At 39.1% G+C, this 16347-nt stretch overlaps 1 protein-coding gene across 2 annotated transcripts in view; it reads left to right on the plus strand.

Annotated features, from left to right (window-relative positions):
* The first annotated feature begins 3940 nt into the window (after nucleotides 1-3940).
* Nucleotides 3941-16347, plus strand: part of LOC149796367 (cilia- and flagella-associated protein 337-like) — a 175110-nt gene continuing 162703 nt past the window's right edge. For both annotated transcript variants that reach the window (XM_089961042.1, XM_089961043.1), the window contains exons 1-2: nucleotides 3941-4130; nucleotides 15648-16242. In XM_089961042.1, the coding sequence (XP_089817168.1) occupies nucleotides 4012-4130; nucleotides 15648-16242 (714 nt within the window). In that variant the 5' untranslated portion in view covers nucleotides 3941-4011. The remainder of the gene's footprint in view (nucleotides 4131-15647; nucleotides 16243-16347) is intronic.

Genomic DNA, 16347 nt, shown 5'->3' on the forward strand with positions numbered 1-16347 from the left:
TCATGACATGTTGGTGCAATGTGAGAGTACTGTCCAGAGTAACACCTAGGTTTCGTACTGATTGTGTGAATTTAATGTTGGCGTTGCTGATATTTATTGTTTGAGGTAAAGGATGTGAATGAGAAAGTTTTTGTGTTTGTGATCAGAATGGCCTCAGTTTTATCATCATTCATCTGCAGCTTGTTACATGTCATCCATGATTTCACATCCGAAATGGACCTCTCTACACCTTGGATGGTAGCATCAACTTCAGTTGGGTGGCTAGATTTGTATATTTGGGTGTCATCAGCGTACAACTGGTTAGACACTCGATGATGATCTATGACACTTGAGAGCGACTGAGTGTACAGAATGAAGAGAACTGGTCCAAGAACAGACCCCTGTGGAACACCACAACATAGATCAACGGGGCTGGAGTGTATTCCATTTGCAGATACAATTTGTGTCCTGTTGACCAAGTAGGACTTGAACCACCTGTATCATGAATGCCGAATACATGCTGGAGACGGTGAAGTAATATATCATGGTCTGTTGTGTCAAATGTTGCATACAAATCAAGGAGGGTGAGGACTGTAATCTTTCCGGTATCCAACGCAGAGAGAATGTCATTAACTACTTTTAGAAGAGTAGTTTCCGTACTGTGGCAAGGGCGTTATGCAGATTGTACATTGCTAAAAAAGACCGTTTGAATTTAGATGAGATACAAGCTGGGATAGAACAACCTTTTCTAAGATTTTTGATATGAATGGGAGATTAGAAACTGGGCGGTAGTTCTTTAAATCGTTATGGTCTAGTGTTGGTTTCTTCAGCAGAGGCTTTACAATAGCAGTTTTGAAAAATGATGGGAATTCCCCGGATGAGAGAGAGGTATTAATAACATCAGTTAGTGAAGGCAATACTGGATTTAAGCACTCAAGCAGCAGTGATGTTGGAATTGGATCAAGTTCACATGACTTTGGTGCACTCTTCATCAGGATTGTACGTACGAAATCCATAGAGACAGGTTCAAATGCAGCTAATGGTTGCCGCTCAAATTCTGTAACCCAACTGTATGGTGACGACGAGTCAATTGAAATTGTGGTGTCAAGCTTATCTCTAATGGTTTGTACTTTGTCACGAAAGAAATTTGCAAACATGTCCGGAAGGTCGACTGGAGAGAAGGTAGTTGGAAGTGGTGTTGATTTGTTCCTTGACATTAGCTTGTTAGTAATATCGAAGAGCTCTTTGCAGCTGGAACTTTCCATGATCCTAGTAGTGTAGTGGGCTGATTTCGCTGCATGGACTATATTTGTGACATTCTTCTTAGCGACTTCATAGATTTGCTTATGAATAGTGAGTCTGGTGGAAAGCCAGAGCCTCTCAGCTTTACGGCGGTCTCTTTTAGCAGTGCGAAGCTGGTCCCTAGCACTGCTATACCATGGAGAACACTTTTGAATTGATAATCTGCACTTGGTAGCTGGGGCATGTTTGTCAAGCAATGAACGCAGACAGTTATCGAGTTGTTCTGCGGTAGGAGGTAAGCAAGTTGTTAGGTTATCTTGGATGTCGTGCATTAGTTTGGTTCTATTTATCATACGGAGGATTCTCTTAGTAGCAGATAAAGGTGGATGGTTAGGGACTGATACGTCAATATGGCATATAATGCAGAGGTGATCTGATGCAAGGTCATGAGATACCAGGGAGGACCGTAGAATGTTATCATTAGGTCTATGAAGAATCCAGTCTAAAATGTGACCATGTTTATGGGTGGGTTGGTTAACTGACTGTTTGAGGTTGAAAACATTAATGGAATCTATGAGTTTTGATATATTTGAGTTTCCGGGACAGTCAAAGTTAAAGTTGAAATCTCCAAGAATAACCAGGTTGCCACCTATCGAATTTCCTTTGTCCAGGAGATTCGGAAACTGCTCCAAAAAGAGAGAGTCAGCCAGCTTGTTTTTTTTAACAGGAGGAGGGCGGTATAGGCAGAAAAAATGGACTGACCTTTGCTCCAGTGTGAGTGTGGTTTGGACTAGTTCAAACGATGTGTGGTTGAAATTGAATGTCGTGGCGTAGTTAAGACGTTTTATCATGGAGTTCTTTGTGATGACAGCAATTCCACCTCCGCGAGAATTACGGGGGAACGACTTGATGGAGTAACCAGTGGGTGTTAGATCCGCACACTTGGGCTCATCGCCTGATGTTTTTAGCCATGTTTCTGTCAGGAAAAATATGTCAACATTTGGGTCGTTGATAAAATTAACTATTTCTGTGCGCTTTTCCGGTGGTTCTACTGACTGGGCATTCAATAATGCAATGCGCAGATGTATTTCTTGGATAGTTGACACAAAAGTTGACGAATTAATAGGGATTTGAATTAGGTTATCTAAATTAAAGGTCGAATTGTTTTTAAATGGTTGTGCCGAAATAAGGGAGATAACTGGAATTCTTCTTCCTGTTCTACGCCGGCCAGCTAAGAAACAACGTTTCTTTTTTCGCTTCTGTTTACATTTAGGTAATGATCAATGTAGTCCCAGTTCGTTTAGTCTAGAGCACAATGTAGTGAGGAGAGCCAAGGAGTGATCATTTAAAGCAATTAATGAGGGTCCATCATAGCATAAACGGGTTGACTGGCGAGTATCACGTGATGGCGGTTTGTTCAAAAACCCTTTCATCGGAGTTAACGGTTTGCCATTGTTCTAATTTTTATTTTGATGCAGTGTTAATTTGGTAAATAAGTGGACACATATGTTTCCACTGCATATGTAAAAAAAAAAACCAACAACATTAATTTGATATTTCTTCTTTATTCTTGGGTTGTATACCTCTTTCTTTTAAAAACAGTAAAAAAGATACATGAATTTTTTTACCATATTTATCGGTTTCCATTCGACTCATATGATTTCAAGGTAATTTAGTACATAAAATTTAAAAAATAGTTTTGCATCTTAAAGTGATTAAAATTCCGAAGCAAAAAAATACAGAAAAAAGAAAAAGAAAACTCAGAAGTAATACTGATCATCTAACGGACCTGTCACAATATACTCCACCTACTTTTTTAGAATATCAAACTGGTTAAAATTTACGTTTCTGTCATGAATATTTGCATATATACCGAGTGGCTGAGTGGTCTAAAGCGCTCTCCGTTACGGATCACTGCCGTCTCACCTCTTTCTGCGTGGGTTCGAGTCTCGGATTCAGCCAATGTGGGTATGTGAGAAAGCTTGCCAGTAGCTTCTCGTGGGTCGGTAGTTCTTTCCGGGGTTTTCCCGGGTTCTTCCTTCACCATTAATACTGGCCGCCATGTATAGCCTATCGTGTGCTGAAAAATGGCGTTAAACCCTACAACAACAAAAACAACAATAACTGCAATGCTACGTCGCTGCTTAAAAGGTTGTCATGAATATTTTTAGATATACAAAGCTGCGATGCTGAGTCAATGTTTATAAGCTTGTCATGAAAATTTGCGTACATACAATGACAACGATGTTGAGTCACTGCTCAAACGTCTGTGAAAGGTGGTCTCAAAAACGTTAAAGTTACAACAACCTTTTCTTTTATTAAAAATGAGGACCCGTCCTTTAAAATACTAAGACAGTCGCGTTTAATTTATGGTCTTTAATATAGTTCACACATTTAATATTTTTACATTATTCATATTTATATTTATTTATTATGTATATTTGATTGTTTATACTTGAGCCTATCATACTTTGGTATAATTTAAATAAAATTCCAAGGCCGGTAGTTTGCAATACTTTTTCAACGGTAACGAATATTTTAAGGAAAAAAAAAAAAAATATATATATATATATATATATATATATATACAAAGAAAAACATGACGCAGGCCTTTTTCCCTGCGAACTGTGACACATTAACTGCGTGACGCAATTTCGATGAAGGCAGCAACACTTATGTCGTATTACGTTGTCAACAACGACGCCTTGACGACGCGCCGAAATGGGTTGAGCGGACGAGATGAATACGTCAATGGACATTTTTTGACGAGGTTACTGCCATCCAAATAGGATGCTACTCATGCAGAAACTTTTAGAACAATCCAAAACGTCGACCTCTGTAAGCGACGTGTCCAAGTCGACTTTACACGTATCCAAAAATGAGGACAGGAAGGTTTCCAAAGATGAGGGGTACGCAGATATAATTTAAAGAGAAGTTTAGTTATCTGGCATAATAATAATAATAATAATAATAATAATAATAATTTTCAGCATTATTACTCTGGTCCTTTTTATCTTTACAAATTGTTTTGTCTTTGGTCAAATGCACTTTTCACATCCTCTATGTACACATTAACATTTCGCTGCGTCATATGTTTTCGCCTTTCACCATATTTGTGCATGATCACCTAACGGAAATATAAAGTAAAGTGTCTCGCCTACTCGTCTGAAATTGTGAGAACAAGTAATGAAATTTCAGCTGGTATCTGGTTTGAAGAATCTCTCTATACCCATACAAAACATTCCTGTATTACATGATGGTGCGTGTGTGTGTGTGTGTGTGTTTGCATTTGCAACATGTACAATAGAGAGAATGTTCACTTATTTCTACTTTAGGATGATGTCCTATGGCTGAAATTTATTTGGACATCGCACTTGTGGAGACTGTACATTATCTAAGCACACCGCTCACAAAAATGGCAGCTCATATGTGCCCAAAAATCAGCATGGATTAGTCTAAAGTACTCTAACTTTAGCAGTTATGGAAATATGGAAAATGACTTTGCCAATGACAGTGTTTGAAAAAAAATGTAGCGGCTCTTTGCTTTTTTTTTTTTTTTTTTACAACTTACTTGAGAAGGTCAAGAAGTGAAGATGACTATGAAGTGCTTCGATGTGCCCAAAAAAATCAGCATGGATTTGTCTAAAGTACACTAACTTTAGCAGCTATTGAATTTTGCCAACTATAATTTTTATAAAATGTAGAAAGTTATCGGTTCTTTTTTTATGCAATTTACTTGAGATGTCCAAGAAGTGCAAATAACCATGCATTGTTTGGATAGGTGCACATATCTAAGTCAAGCCAAGCTGTGTACTCTGCAACCCAAACTACACCCATCATTCATACACCAAATAAAGTTATTTTATTTTAACAATACCTAAGATATGCAAGATCTTTCTTTTAGCCAGCATAACCAGTGAGTAAAGCATAGGAAATTCGTTTTATTTAAAAATCTAACTGTATTCAGATTACCAAACTGTAGAGCTCCACCATGACTACGAGAAATATGGTCACATGATACCTCAACGTGAAGTTATGAGATGTGAATGTTAGACAAACATCGAGGTGATGGTCTAATAAAAGCCATTTGTATGTGCCCCTCAGGGTTCAGAATCAGTCGATGGAAGTGGGGATGTTGGGTGGAGGTAGCGATGTCCTAAATTTTAATTTATGTCATATATATATAAGCTGCATAATGTACAAACACATATAGATCAGATATGTGCCGGGGGCTTACGCGTGAAAAAGAAACTGAACTGCAAACATAATACTCAGGTTTGCTTGATTGATTATATGATATACTATATACGTGATCTTTTACTCGTAAGTCTTTTACAATCAACGTTGAATGCGATTTGCTCAAAGTGAAATATTACTGATTATTTAATTGACATTTCCACCTGCGAAGGAGTTAACGTTAAAAGTTGACAGTTATCACGGTACATCATTTTCATTGCAAATAATTTGAAACTTTTAAATACGTCGCTTGATGAACTCCATGTAAATCCAATCTATCATTGTTAATATATCTAAATTGTTCTTGGCTTTTGTCCATGACTGTAAGTTGTAGATAATGCAAATAAAATGTTTACATAGCTAACCTTTGTCTAAGATTGCAAGTTGTAAACAACTTGTTTACTTACCAAGAATTCAACGTCAGTTTTTGTTTACAGTTAGACTAGGCTTTTCCTTTGGAAATCTTCACATTCTTTTAGTGTAATGGTCCAGTGAAAATGTGAATAAATAGGGATTTGGTAAGCAAATAATTAATTCTTGGTTTAAGATTAGTCTGTGTGAATCATGTGTAGCTATGTTGTCATTCGAGAGGAACTGTTTATTTTGTTGTGTATATTTGATTAATTTATATTTAATTTAATTGTTTGTTCGTTAGTTTAATAGTTTTTATATTCCATTACATGCTATTGTAATGTAGCTTTATTTACTGGATTTGACATGTTCCAGAAATTAGTTTGACCTCATTGTTTTTTCGTAAACACCTAATGATAGAAACTTAGTATAAAATGTTAACCTAGTTCATGATTTTGATTCAGAATCAGTGAGTTGAAGTAAACAACTTCTTTTTTATCCTGTCTTGGTGTAGAATCATAAAGTGAAATCTAGGCCATACTGGGAGTACGTGATGTTAGGCATGTAAAGCTATCTTGTTCTAGAAACATGACCATATGACCTTAATACGGGAATCTGTTTTGCGTCTTAAATTAGTGTATAACCTTTTACTATACAGAATTTAGTCAGTGGGGCTATAAACCATTAATATTTAAAGGTGTTTTGTCATTACCTGTTTGAATTGAAATTCTATTTTATGGAATTATTAATTCTTTTTGCTGGAAAATATTTAAGTGCTCATACAGAACTCGTGGACTAAGACATTTATTGAAATGTTATTCGGAATTCAAAACTGGAATATTTTATGTGGTTCAACAAGGAACTGTTGACTCATCAGGACAACATTGACTATTGCATACGTCATCGTCCTCCATCTTGAATTTTTTATCAGGACTCCAACTCAGATTCATTTAGGACTTTTTAATACTAGGATTTCTATTTTTTAATTCTTTGGTTACTTTTTTATTTGATTCGTAAAACCGTAAGTTCTTTTTCTTATTTTTAACTTATCTTTCTAGGGAATAAATTATTTGTTCAATTTTACAAAGCTTGTTGGCTTTACTCTTTTCCTGTTAATGTTTTAAAGAGCATAAAAGGTAACAGTTAAAATTTATTGATTAGAATTACTAAACGTTCATTTACTTTGGATTAACACATTATCTGGAACTATCGTGAGCTCATTCAAAGACAGTCTGGATTGCATCATTAAAGTAACTCAGGACATTCAAGACTATTCATTCTGAACTTTTTATATTTTTGGACTTGTGATAGGATATTTAGGACTTTTTGGGATTTAATTCACAATACTGTAAGCATTTCTTAAATTTTCACTTTGTAACTTAAAGAAATAAAAAAAATTTTATACCTAACTTGTCGCGATCATCTAAATTTTTGCCTCATCATCCACGGATCTCTACGCACGCGCAGGCACAGAGTTGCCAAGGCAAACGTGGAAAACATCGTCAGTGCCGTCGTGGAAAAAGAAAACGATGCCATTGGGATAGAGAATTGAAGCGATCGCATTTTTGATCCTGGCAAATTAAAACTATCTACAAAAAGTTATTAGCGAAAGATAATGCTGACCGTGAATCGGCTTAAGCACATTACGCGAGACCACATAACAAGGTTACCAAGAGGCGCAAGAAAAACCGATATACATGTATTTTTACCACTTTCCCTGAGTCGGATTGTAAAATAGTTTCGTGCAACGGCAGCGCAGTTACACATGAAAATTCCTCCAAGGGCCACGCGGACCCAAATCTCACGTGTGGTCGTCTGCGAGGAGAAACGCCGTCGCACAGCATCTTCTACCTCCGCTGATGAAGTCGCGTATGGTAATCAACGATACCAGTCCCCAGAGTTTAAGTTGCACAAGTGCAATGGTGCTATCGAAGATTACGGGCAATCATGCCATACGCATGTCAACCAGGGAAAGACTCTGCAAAGCCTCTGTTGAACACATATCTGAAAATCATATCAGCTTTGGAACACGCAATGGCTAAGGTACACAATGTTCAAAATAAACATTCTTCTCGGTGCAAATTTTTTGCCCCTTCACGTTGCAAAAGCCAAAGGCTCCATCGACAGGATTAAAAATCTTATCTGCCGGATGGTTTAACTGTGGTGCCCTTGTAGTCTTGATCTGCAGAGACACTGATGCCATCAAAATGAAATTGACAAAGGTTTTGCATCGGTGCTCAGTACATTTCATCATTATCCACAGAGAAAAGTGAAGCTTTCGAGCGTTAGCGGTTTAACATTTATCTGTAGTTAACATATATTTGTTGTTCTTGAGCAAATGGATGGTCCGGAGGCGCAGTATCATTATGTGTGGATATAATATTTTCCCCGAATAGTAAGTACTTTGGAAAAAGTCTCCCTGTCGACGCCGTCTGAATGGATTCGTCACGCAACGGCTCCTTTACAACCATGATGATAACTGCAGGGGAGTCGGGAAAAACCGCAGTGTACGACCATTACAGAGTAAGAAATTCAGCAAGAACGTTTTGGACTGTACCGCGGTGCAACGGAAGATGAAAGTTCCATATGTTCTTTAAGCAAAGTTTGAATGCCTTTACGTTCCCATGGACATTAATGTTTCCAGAGCTCTATTTTCCAAATCAAAGGTTCCAACAACAATAGGTTGTCGTGGAAATACGATACCAGTTACTCCACAAATTCCATTTTGGTATTGTTCTACTGTTGCCCAAAGCCATTGAGCAGCTGAGCAGCCATAGTTATACCGCGGAAATGACTCACTTGAGATGTTCATGAAACCGTTCGTTGTTAAAGTGAAATTGATTATGCATTAGCTTTCTTCGCCCGTAGATATAATCATGATCCACGAGGATGTTGGCGAGCTTTCAACGGCGACACATTGTTGGATATGATGAAGGTCCCTTTGACATCGACAAGACTCGATTCAGTGATTATTGTCCCGTCACTAGCGTGTAAATAGGAGCTGCACACAGCATATACAACCTGCAGCTGTGAATTTAACTCGGTAAAGTTACAATTCCGGTTGTGCATCATAACGTGGGATTGTATGATGGTCACTTAATCATGATAAGAACTGACAAAGCATTAAACGTAACAATAAGTGTGATTAAATACAAGCATGGAAAAATTCATGACTTTCTGACTGGGTCGAATGCAATTCATTGACTCGTTGAAGTTCTCAATTCCAGCTTGGATTAAGTTGTTAAGGATCTTGCGGCTGGCAGTGATGATCGTCTTGCAATCACTGCCCATATGATAGCGCTGCGCCTGAATGGGTCAGGTTGCTCATCGTTAAGTTGTTTATTCCTATGATTACAAAACTGACTCGAGAAGTTTTCTGAAACTAGGTTATCGTCGATTGAGGCCTTGTATTCGTCACAGTCCCTCGACGATATTTTCGCTGACGATAACGCGGACGCAAATAAATCTTGTGGGCGTTCGGCTGTCGAAATCTGCTGACTACTATGACTTGCACTTGTGCATGGATACGTTGCTGTTCGCACATGTCTTTGAGGCGTTATTGCCAAATCAGATCCGTAATCATATAAATCCCCTCGAACATCTTAAAGTACGTTTTAGTCTCAACAATCAGTAGGGGAAGACCTCACGGTGGACTTTGAACAAGCATTTGAACCGCTGCTCAAACACACGCTTGAAAACCACGGTTAAAGTGGCAACGATGATAGGAACAGAAACAGAACTTGGTCCGATTGTCAAGACAGCCAAACGCATCAAGGACATATAGAAAGCTATGAGAGAAAATGCTGGGTCCATCGAACATTAGCCAGAAATAATGAGGATGATTCCATAAAGACCTAGATGCTATCAAAGGTGACGTTACGGAAATGTAAAAAATGATTAGAAGAATTGCACGAAACAATTGAGGAACTGTGAGAAAGCATTGGTATGATCGCAAAGGCACTAGTGTATTCGATGAAGGAGTTCAGAGACACAACTGAAAATATGTCAAAGCCACATCCACCCGTGTAAGAATCAAAGATGAGATCAACGCGCCAATTATGTCCTATGTTATGACACTATGGTTTTAAATTAAGTAACAAAACAGAGTAAACACCGACAAATCCTGCAAAATTCAACAAATAATTTATGTCCCTATTATACAAATTGAAAAAGGAAAAAAGAAATTACAATATGGTAAATGGATACCAAAATAGTTCTAAAGGTTATTAACAAATCTTAAAGTATTGAACATTTCAAATGAGTTCCGGTAGTGTTCCGAACGAAAACTTATCTATTGTGCTGATGGACCAATACTCTTGAATATTTTGACGTGCTTACAATTTTGATGTATCAAAAAGATAAAATCCAAAACGTCTTTAAATGAATCACAGTAATTCCAAAACAGCTACATAGTTCAAAGTTCATGAACACATTGGGGTTCCAGTGAATAATTAAAATAAATAAGTTAAATCATCTCGACTGAACACAGCTAAATGACTCCATTAAGACTGATGCTTAAGATAGAAAAAAATAATTCTTTGGTAAATACCTATTATATAAAAAAAAACCCACTAAAATGCAATTTCAGAACAAGGAAAACTATAAATGTTTGAAGAATTTACGATACTAGTACAGGTGGGAAGACACATAAAGCAAGGAAGCGGTATATATCCACTCGAACCCGAACCCGAACGCGAGACCGACCGAAAACAGATTCCGCACAATAAAAGGAAAATATCAGGCAGAAAACAAAACAGAAAAAAGCAGTGTTGCGAAAACAACTACAATTAAAAATAATTAAGGCGAGAAGAACTGGAAACATTTGCAGAAAAGTTCATTCAGCAGCCGAACCCGAACCTAAAGCAGATGAACTCACGTGGAACGAAAATGAACTGGCTAAACAAATTAAATAAGTGTGCAGGCGAAAAGCACCTGTAAGAAGAGGTCCAGTTGGACCCGTGTGACCAGAAGCAGGTTCATGTACCTTTAGATCGATTGGAAATGCTCGTGGGTCATTTCCTGCTGGCAATAACGCACCAGAAATCATCCATGAGGCCACGTCAATTTGTCACCAGTTGTTCACCGACCACATTATGGACGCAAACACGAATGAATACCACGATGAGGTATATAATACTGATGACGAGTTCTTAGACGCTTCACATTCTTCGCAAATCAAAGTCGTGATGCATCGTATCGTTGCAAATACAACTCTGAGCGTCACTGTGATAATCACAATATCGTCAACGAGGCCGGAATTCCATGACGCAGATAACAAGAGCGTCGTGGGGCGTTTATTTCAACCGGCCTAATATCCGACCGCATCTGTTCGGGGGCCTATATACAAAAAACTCGCTCGTGTTATTGTCGGAGGACGGTGGAGAAGGTACCATGAATATTGTTGTAATTTCTACGTCACGTACGAGATTGACTCAATCATTGATGAGATCCGATGAAGGATTTCGTTGGTGACCGGCAAGCACTCTAAAATTTCCATGCACGTGCACAATATTACACTTGGTTCTCTCATCCTCATCAAATTTCAGAAGTACACTACGTCCATCGGACATTAGTCCCTAAGAACAGTTCATGGATGCCTTGAAGATATTAATGCGATTCCAAGCATAAGTAAATAATACGCGAAGAATGCAATATTGCGCCATACATTGCCAGGATTACCTCGACAATTCAGGTCAATATGACGTATAGGGCCGTTACAGAGATTACATATTGCTTGGGTTTTCCTGGAATGCGGTCCTGGTGATCTGCTTTGATAACTATCATGGCACCCATGTATTTTCCATGCATCAATCCCTGACTCAAGCATGTAAGTTTTCCTCGTGGACTAGGGCTGGTACGCGTTAGACCTTCGTGGACAGTCTCTAACGATATAATTGTACATTAGAAATTGATCTGATATTCCAGCATAAAATGACGATCATACGTGGACATTAACATTTGTACGAGTTGTCAACTCGAGAAAACCGTTTTACGCAACATATTACGGAAATGGCATTGGCGATGCCTTCCGGGAATTGTTCACAGGAGCTCCAAAGATTCCTGCTAGCCTGGCCGCGTGCACTGCACTAATCACAAGACAGGATTCAATGCGAGTCGATCATAGCATCAAAAGCGCAGCTACGGATAGGTAGAAATATCAGGAAATCGAAGCATGTTTCGAAAACATCGATGTTGCTACGACAATTCTCGGATTTCTCCGTTACAGCCATGCCTACGAGAGATCCGCTGACCCAGCTATGATGTGTTATTAAGATACATCCGACCATACTGATCATACACAACATACCATGACTTACGTCAGAAACGCGACAGGAGATGGACCAATACAAGATGTAACTACCATCAATAAATGTTTCAACCTTGGATTCCTGCAGCGTTGAGGACAGTCTAATGTCTAATGAGTAATTCCTCTTAGTCACATATTTGGGCTTTGCAAAGATGGCAGCAATACAAGTTTTGAAGCCAAGCAAAACATTATCACCCGAAAGAGTAACGATACAATTTGGTGTGATGGGTGCCGCTGGCAAAGTTGAGTTGTTGAAATTGATATTCTAGATGGCTGTGATAACTTCTTCGCTGACCACTGAATCAAGTTTGTTATTATTTACATAGTCTGGAAGAATGTCAACGTTGTCATTTCTCGGGTTCACATGACAAGTGTTTGTCGCAATTCAAGATGTGGCTCGGGTGGTCGGTGGACAGGCCTGTAATGTGATGATATTTAAGAAGTTCGGAGTTTCTGAAGTTTCTGTACGAATAAGCGATCAGGAAGAAATTTTGCTTGACTTTAAAAACAGTTATGTTGAAGGTTCATATTAGAAAGATATGACCCTACATGGATCGGGCTCAAAACATTGACACAGGTCTGCAAAATTTCACTACGTTGTGTCCGATTTATGATTTGTTGGAATACTAGGAGTAGTTTAGGTCGACATGCAGCTTAACGCACTTGTTAGTCCTGTCCACACCGACAGTTATAGATGCATTGCTGTTAATCCTCGTTAAGATGACTTTCTTGTTTGAGGGTTTTTGTGGCTCGATGAGGGTAACTGACGCATCTGTGATAAACTCGTAAAGTTTTCTTAGACTCGTAGTGGAAAATTATACCTCTAACGTTCTTAAGTAAAATGTCACACCAATTTAAACTTTTCATATTGAGCCGGAGTCAACTCAAAAAGATCCCAATGGCAACGAAACAACAAGCCGGAATTCATTTTAAAATGTCATCGGACAAGTTATCCTGGAACTCGCCACTGATTCTGACATCGATGCAGTGCAACAGTTCGAGGCAGCCAAGAAGGAACGTCGCAGGACAGTTTTCAAAGTATTCTCGGTTACTTGAGCTTTGCGGTTGATGATTCCGTGGTTGCGACAGCAACTGCATTAGAGGTAGTCGGAATCGTATTCTTGATGGGTCTGAGAAAGGCAGAATTTACAAGCCGACAAAAACACGAAAAGGACTTCATCTATCCGGGAGGACTCGAAGCGGGCGGGGGCTTTGGCTGTGGTCTTGCCACTGATGACCGCAGTGCGTCCGTTAACCAGTTTTAATTTACTCGTGATGACAAAACCAATTAAGCATTTCAGAGGAGTCTTCGTGCATGCTCTCGCACGTTCACTTACACCATGCACACTTGTCCATTTTGCGTTGTCAAAGACAAAGTCACTCAGAAAAATATGCTTAATAGTATTGAAAATGAAAGTTGTTGTTGTTGTTGTAGGGTTTAACGCCATTTTTCAGCACAAGATAGGCCATATATGGCGGCCAGTATAACTGGTGGAGGAAGAACCCTGGAAAACCCAGGAAAGAACCACCGACCCACGAGAAGCTACTGGCAGGCTTTCCCACGTACCCACGCTAGCCGAGCCTTGGACTCGAACATACGCAGACAGAGGTGAGATGGCAGTGATCCGGAACGGTGAGCGCTTTAGACCACTCGGCCACTCGGGGAAAATGAAAGTAGATATTTACAGACGCTTTAGCGCAGAAACCCAACAAAGCTGTGGTCATTTGGATTTGACCAGCTTTAACACGAAATCGAATTTACCCGAGTGAGCAGCGAGTTGTCACGGAATAGTTTGTACTTAATGTCTATTCTTTATATACGAACGAAAACGTATATATATATATATATATATATATATATATATATATATATATATATATATATATATATATATATATATATATATATGGGGGGGCCCGAGTGGTCTAAAGCGCTCTCCGTTACGGATCACTACCATCTCACCTCTGTCTGCATATGTTCGAGTCTCGGATTCGGCTAATGTGGGTATGTGAGAAAGCTTGCCAGTAGCTTCTCGAGGGTCGGTGGTTCTTTCCGGGGATCTTCCGGGTTCTTCCTCCACCATTAATACTGGCCGCCATTCATAGCCTATCGTGTGCTGAAAAATGGCGTTAAACCCTACAACAACAACAACATACATGTGTGTGTGTGTGTATATATATATATATATATATATATATATATATATATATATATATATATATATATATATTATTTTTTTTTCAGGGACAGCACGCTAGCCTTACATAACTATAATTTGTTCAAAGTGTATCCAAGAGAATACCACTACAACATGACCAAAATAATAACTGATGTGATCTAATGGTACGAATGGTTAGGGACATTTTAAGATAAAATAAAACATTTTCTATTATGTCTCAAAATTCCAAATACAAATTGTTTGGTTGTGTGGTTCCAAAAAAAAATGGTTTGGTTGTGTGGTTCCAAATAAAAATGGTTTGGTTGTGTGGTTCCAAATAAAAATGGTTTGGTTGTGTGGTTCCAAAAAAAAATGGTTTGGTTGTGTGGTTCCAAATAAAAATGGTTTGGTTGTGTGGTTCCAAATAAAAATGGTTTGGCTGTGTGGCTTTAACGCAATCTCCTCGGCAGATGATTGGCCATACATGGCGGATAGTACATTAGTGGAAGAAGAACCCAAGAATATCCCGGGAAGAAACACTGACCCACGGGCACAGGGGCTCATATCGTTGCTTACAATTTAGTTTTCAGCCAGACATTAGCATTATGTTATACTATATGACTGATAAACTTATAGTTAATTTTGTAAGCAGCGACACGAGCCCCCCTCCCCCCCCCCCCCCCCCATCGTAGCTACTGGAAAGCTTTGTTACATACTAACGTTAATCAAGTCCACGCAAATACAGTTGAGATGTGAGTGATATGTAAAGGCAACCCGGCCCCTATGGGGCCCGTCTAAATAATAAACCCACTACCACAACAACAGCATTCATGTCGACATTCTAGACAAGAGAATGGGGGGGGGGGCTGACTGTGGGATAGGCATGACACAGGAGTTTAATATGGGAGTTTTAGTATTGTACGTTCGAACAACCTGTTTTCGATCTCTTTTCAACTCAGATATACACTAGAAAACAATATTCTTGACAGCGACTGGCAAAGTGCGCTATCATTTAACTCTGACTGGACAACAAAGCAATGCTTAACTCCTGACAGCAGTTCTTGATACTTCAACTTGTCCCGGTGTTGATATCTAGTGGAGTGTATTTTAAGTGATTGTCACCTATTCAATATTGATTCCCATACAGCAGTCATTCGTATGAAAGTGCCAGGTTTCAGGTGCAATTAAAAGTACCATATCGCAACATTCACAATTAATTTTATTTTAATGATTAACTTTGAAAGAATAATTTAATTTTAATTACAAAAAGAGACGAAGAAGAACTTTCCTTGAAAGTGAATGGAATGTGTCTCAATGTATTATTTAAGTTCAAAACTCACGTCAATATAGGCATACCTATCGTATCTTTTCAGGGGTGAAAACGAGGCTCTGGCAAAGTTTGCGTTGTCAGCGTTGGTGGGACGAAAGTTACTTCGTATACGTCAGGCACACAGTACACGGACTGTCAAAACATTCACTCGGGACCATGTGAATACCTTCAAAATTTTGAAAGATCTGTACGTGACTAAGGCAGAGAGGGAGTTACTGAATAAATTGGTGACTGTCAGACCTGGGACTAACATCAACATGATGATGCCACCGGGTCACCTGCCCTCGGTAACGAAAACCAACAAGAAAATCCGTCCCAGTTCGGCGGCTGCCAAATTACAGACTCATCACTCGTTTTCGACAGGACTTTTCGATAATGTTAGTATCAGGCCCGCCACTGCTGCGGCCCCCAGTAGTCAGTCGGCTCAAAGTTTAGGGATTCAGCGACCGGCGACCCATGCCGCGGGTCCGAGGAGACAGTGGGGTCGGCATGCTACTGTAATACAGGAGCCCAAGAACGATGTTCTCAAACAACCCCGCCGCCTCACCCTGGGGACAGTGGAAGGTATAGCCGATCTAGATACCATCATAAGGCCTGGAATTGTTCAGGGATCAGCAGCCCATCAACTGAAGAGCAAAGTATGAGATTTATTTAGTTTTATTCAAGTGTTAATAACGTTTGTTGACATTTCAGATTTGATTGACAGGTACGACCACGCGCGTTGTTTGGGAGCGAATGTGGTA

Source organism: Sinohyriopsis cumingii, chromosome 6, assembly GCF_028554795.1.
Source record: "Sinohyriopsis cumingii isolate HCF-2022 chromosome 6, ASM2855479v2, whole genome shotgun sequence".
Taxonomy (NCBI): Eukaryota; Metazoa; Mollusca; class Bivalvia; order Unionida; family Unionidae; genus Sinohyriopsis; species Sinohyriopsis cumingii.